The sequence below is a fragment of the Myotis davidii genome, unplaced genomic scaffold (assembly GCF_000327345.1).
Source record: "Myotis davidii unplaced genomic scaffold, ASM32734v1 scaffold428, whole genome shotgun sequence".
Classification (NCBI taxonomy): Eukaryota; Metazoa; Chordata; class Mammalia; order Chiroptera; family Vespertilionidae; genus Myotis; species Myotis davidii.
In genome coordinates, this window is record NW_006299834.1 from 974268 (window position 1) to 979483 (window position 5216).

The 5216-nt window shown below is 60.7% G+C and overlaps 1 protein-coding gene across 1 annotated transcript in view; it reads left to right on the forward strand.

Annotated features, from left to right (window-relative positions):
• TTLL12 (tubulin tyrosine ligase like 12) overlaps positions 1 to 5216 on the forward strand; it is a gene marked incomplete at its 3' end in the record, with an annotated part of 40449 nt that overhangs the window by 4780 nt on the left and 30453 nt on the right. Inside the window, 1 exon segment of the mRNA XM_015571907.1 lies at positions 2861 to 3122. Within this exon segment, the coding sequence (XP_015427393.1) occupies positions 2861 to 3122 (262 nt within the window).

Here is a 5216-nt window from a genome sequence, read left to right on the forward strand (position 1 = left end):
AAGGCTGGACACGTGGGGAGGAGGTGTTGGGGGGAGGTCGTGGTGTGCCCCGCTGGGCAGGTCTCGGAGTTGGGGGCGGTGTGGATGGATGAGGCCGGAGAAGCTGGCAGAGAAGAGCCACGAATGCCGTGATGACCGACTTAGACTTTTCGTCCCCGAAAGCGGGGGGCCTGAGAGTGGGGAGCCTGAGAGTGGCTGCCGGGGCCTGTACCTGTGGCCCGGTCCTGCCTGCACCTGGGCCTGGCCAGGGCCGCGCGGAACCGGGAACTAAAATGAAGCCCGGCTCCTGCTGTGTGCCAGGCCCTGAGCTGCTGCTCCACCTCCACGCCCAGAGCTGTCCTGGGAGGAGTAAGCGCCATCACCCCCATTACACAGCTGAGAAAACTGAGGCTCGGGAAGTTTGTCCGAACTGGAAGCTTTCAGCCACCGCCTGCCTCTGGGAGAACAGGAGCCCCATGAATTTGTGTGACTTTACTTCTCCGTCATAAAAGTTTTTCATGTTCCTCAATGGACTTGAGCCTGACTCACCCCCATTTTGCAGATTAAAGAAAACAGTCTGGGAGATGGAGAACACATCTAAAGAAAAACGAAAAAGTCCTAGACGTGTGTAGGTTCTCCCTTTTCGTGGGGACAGCTCCATTCTGCTCACCAGCTGCTCTGGCCTGGACTCTGGGGGGTGGGGTGGGGGGACGGGATCTTGGCTACGGGTTGGCCCCTGGTTTGGGGTGGTTGGCCTAATGCTGAAGACAGAGCACTTTAACAGGACAGCTAGTGGGTCCTTCTTAGCTGGAATCAGGTCCCTTTTCAGGGGGCTGCCTCCTGGGGCAGAGGCAGACTAAGTAGCATCAGTGATGAGGGGAACTTCGGAGCCAGACAGGGTGTCCCCGAGCCTGGACAGTCCCCCTCTCAGCCAGTTTCTGTATCTGCAAAGTTGGGGTTAAACCAAGTACCTTCCTGCTCAAAACACAGGCAGTTGCTGTAAAAAAGATACAGTGTGGACCGCAGATAGTCCAGTGAGCTCTGACGTGGGCAGGTCACTCGCCCCATGGAGCCTCCGTCTAGAAACCGGGTCTTGCCCTGGCCAGGAGGCTCAGTTGGTGGGAGCGTCACCCCGTACACCACAAGGGGGTGGGTTCCATTCCCAGTCAGGGCACATGCCGCGGTTATGGATCTGACCCCCAGTCTGGGCGAGTATGGGAGGCGACCAATCAATGTTTCTCACATCGATGTCTGTCTGCCTCTCTCCCCCTTCCTCTCTCAAATTAATAAAACATCCTTTAAAAAACACACACACACACACACACCTTAGAAATCGGGAGTCTTGGCAGGGAGGGCTTGGAAGGCATGAGATAAGGTGCCACCGTGCCCAGCACACAGTGGGCAGTCCCCGGACCAGCGCCCCCTCTGCCCTCCCGGTACCTGCTCTGACCCAGTGTTTTTCCAGGGCCTCGCTGCCGCTCCGAGTTATGGGCAGAGCGGTGAGTCACGGCTCTGCCTGACCCGCCCTGCAGTCACTGTTGCAGGGGACCTGCTGCTGCGGTGAACCCTAGGTGGGGAGGGCACAGGCACTTGCCCGCAGGGATGGGGTCCCCCAGTTCCCTCCACAAGCCAGTGACCCTGGCGCCTTGCCTCGAAGGAAAGCTCCCTTGGAAAGGCTGGAGACATGTTTAAAATAAAAATAAGTTTCAGCACTTCCACCGTGGAGGGATTGTGGTCACGCCCACCCACAGCCTGGCAGAAGCCAGTCCTGAGGACGCCCTCCACCCCCAGGCCTTAGGTTGTACCCCCTGTCACCATGCCTCTGACTGTCTCCTCCATAAAATCTTCCGGGGCCCTCCAGGCCCAGCACCACGCACCGGTCCTCCCAGACGGCCCAGCCCGACCGCGCTCTGCCACTCGGCCGTAGCTCCCTGGGCAAGATCCTGAGAGCTTCATCCTCACACCCCAAGGGGCCTGTGCCCGGGTAGCTAGCAGGTTTCCAACTGCTGGGGTGAATTTTGCATCTTTTTTTAACAATTGTGAGAAATAGGTTTTCGGGAGAGCTGGCCGTTGTTCAGTCCCTGCTGTGTGCCAGGGACTCCTGTGCACCGTTGCGTTGGCCTAGCCAGCAAGGCTATCCTGGAAGGCGATGGTACCCCCGTGCCAGGCCTCAGAAGTGGAATGCTGGGAGCAGGTGCTTTTGGAGCATTTGCTGGGCTCAGGTTCTAGCTCTTTATGTGTGTTCGTCGTGAATCCTCCCAACGACCCTCTGAGGTAGGTCCTACTATGCCAACTGTATGGATGGGGAAACTGAGGCACAGCGTGGCTCGTTGTCTTGTTCGCGGTCACAGGCTGGCTCCAGAGCACACAGGAGCTGACTTCACCCGCGGCACGTGGCCGGCCATGGTCCTTTGCCAGGGAAACACAGGGACCAGGGCCTTTATCTTCCTGGCCCGGATCTCAGGTCACGCTTCCTGTGGGCCTGGCTGCTGCTCGGCCCGGGGTTGCAGTGGCCACAGGAGGCCCGGACACCTGTTTCCCTCTGGGTTTTCCCAGCTGCCCTGGTGTTCGAAGGGTTCCTCTGGTGAGAGCAACATTGGGGTGAGATCCCTGGCCACCGAGATCCTGACCTTCATTTGCTTCCAGTGTGACCAGAGACACACTCACACTCACTCTGCCCCGGGATTCGCTTTCCCTGTGCAGCAGGGGCCAGAGGAGACATGATTCGGACATATGCATGCAGGCCCGCTTCTTCTAAGCGTGGTCCTGCGGGTAGGCTGGGTCCCAGTTCTGACCGCGCTCTCTTTAGGAGCCTCAGTTTTCCCGCCTGTGAAATGGGTAGATGGCGATCGACAGGCCCAGCTTCTCCTGCGGGGTGTAGTTTGACCTGGAGGCCGGGAGCAGAAGTCTGGCCGTGGTGAGGGTTCAGGGCTGGGCATCCCTCCGACACTCACGCTGTGGTCCCCAGGTGTTCGACGCGGGGGAGATGTTTGGGATCATGCAAGTGGAGGAAGTGGAGGAGGAGAGTGAGGACGAGGCCACACGGGAAGCGCACAGGAAGAAGCCCAACCCGGGCAGCGAGCTCTGCTACAAGGTCATCGTGACCAACGAGAACGGGCTCCAGGCGGCCGACCCCAACAGGTAGGGCCTGGGTGGGACGTCATTGTGGCTGTCAGGGCCAGGCTTCCTTTCAGAGCCCCCCCCCTCCCCGAGACCGGGGGCTTTGGGGAGCAGCAGCCATTGCAGGGCCTCGCGTGCTCCTGTGTGACAAGCCCTGTGGCCGCAGGCTTCCCCGGGGCTCAGGGCTGCGGCGGTCCTGGTACTGGTGGCGCCCCCTGTGGGTCTGTCCTGAGAGCGGCCTCCCATCCACACCCGCCCCTGGTCGCACAGCAGGTGATTGTTCTGGTTTCGCTGAGGAGGAGGCGGGAAGGACTTTGCGAGCACCCCTAGCTGTTGAGTGTGGGTGTGAACCCATCGCAGTCTTACTGGGGAACCCCACTTTTGCTAGGACGCCTGGCCTCTCCTCGTCTCCGGAATAAAATATCCCCGAGGGGCGCCTGGGACCCAGCATGTTCTCTGGGCTTCGTTCCCAGGACTGAGGAGTGTGGTCTGGTTGTGTCCCAGGTGAGGACACCGAGCCCAGAGCAGAGCTGGGCTTGTCCGGGGCCACGGGGTGGACAGGGCAGAGCTAAGACTGGACCCCGCTCCCTGCTTCCCAGGGCCGCCAGCAGGACAGGCCTGCAGGTCCCTCTGCCAGACTCTGCTGGCACCTGGAGGGAGAACCCTCTTGGCCTCTGGGAGTCGTCGGGCCCCGTGTCCGTGGCTCTTCAGGGAAGGGGCTGGCCGCGTTCGCCAGCCCGAGGTGGTGGGAGTGGCCGCCCAGGTCACGGCAACCCCAGCACCTCCGCCACCTGCTCCCTGGTGCAGACACTCCCAGGCCCTTCTTTCCCACGGAGCTCAGCGCTGCAGCCTCCACATGCGCCTGCTCCGTTCCCACCTGTGGGCGCCCAGGGCCCAGCCCCAGGCCCAGGCAAAGCGGGCATGTGGTACCCCCGGGAGCTCTGCACTGTGCCATGTGGGCATGAACTCCAAGCAGGAGGGAGGGGCGCCTTCACTTGCTTTAGGGGATACAAAGTAACAGCATCTTCATGCCTCTGCGGAAGGTCCCAGGACCCCCTCAGATGCCAAACCCGAGGTGCTCAGCTCCCCTGGATAAATGGCGTAGCACAGGGTGGGCAGGAGGAGGTCTGCAGTTGTGAGTACGTGAAGCAGCTTATTCTTTTTTTTAAAATATATTTTATTGATTTCTTACAGAGAAGAAGGGAGAGGGATAGAGAGTTAGAAACATCGATGAGAGAGAAACATCGATCAGCTGCCTCCTGCACACCTCCCACTGGGGATGTGCCCGCAATCAAGGCACATGCCCTTGACCGGAATCGAACCCGGGACCCTTCAGTCCGCAGGCCGACGCTCTATCCACTGAGCCAAACCGGTCAGGGCTTATTCTTGTGTTATTGACCAGTTATTGTATTACTTTCCCTGCGAGCAGCTGTAACCGTACTTCTGTCCCACCTGCATTTGCCTGTAACCTACCCCCACCCTGCGTGTGTTTAATCAGCTCTGGGTTCCTTATAATACCTAATGCAACGTGAGCGTGTGTGAGCTGTTGTTTAGGGAACAGGGGCCAGAAAGCGTCTGCACATGATCCGTACAGATGCCACCCTCGTAGGCCTGACCACACCGCACGCCGGACCCCGCACGGGCGGCAGATGTTCAGCCTGAGGTTGCTGAAGCCAGGGCCGCGGAGGACCGGCTGTGTGAGCGCATAGAGTAGAGCCTGCCGGCCAGCTGAGACCTGGCACACCAGCCGTCCCGGGCATCCTAGCCAGGGAGCAGGCCAGGCCCGTTCATCTGTTTGTGTGGGGTCGGTGTCTGGCAGCCCTGTCCTGGGGGCAGGAGGGCGGGCATAGCCTGGTGCTCCCTCTCAGCCCCTGCGTGTTGCATGGATGCTCTGCACCTCCTCCCCCCAGGCTCCTCCCGGGAAACCGGGGTGCGGGCTGCCGGTGTCCATACGTGTGGGGACCTGAGGCCTCTCCCGGGAAAAGGCCATGGTGCTTCCCAGTTTCCCTGAGGGCCTGGCAAGCGTGATGAGCTCCGCGTGGCGGCTCCTTTGGCTCCTGCCGTGGCCGGGCTGCAGGTGCAGGTGCGCGGCGTGGGGCAGTCCCTCCCGGTCACGG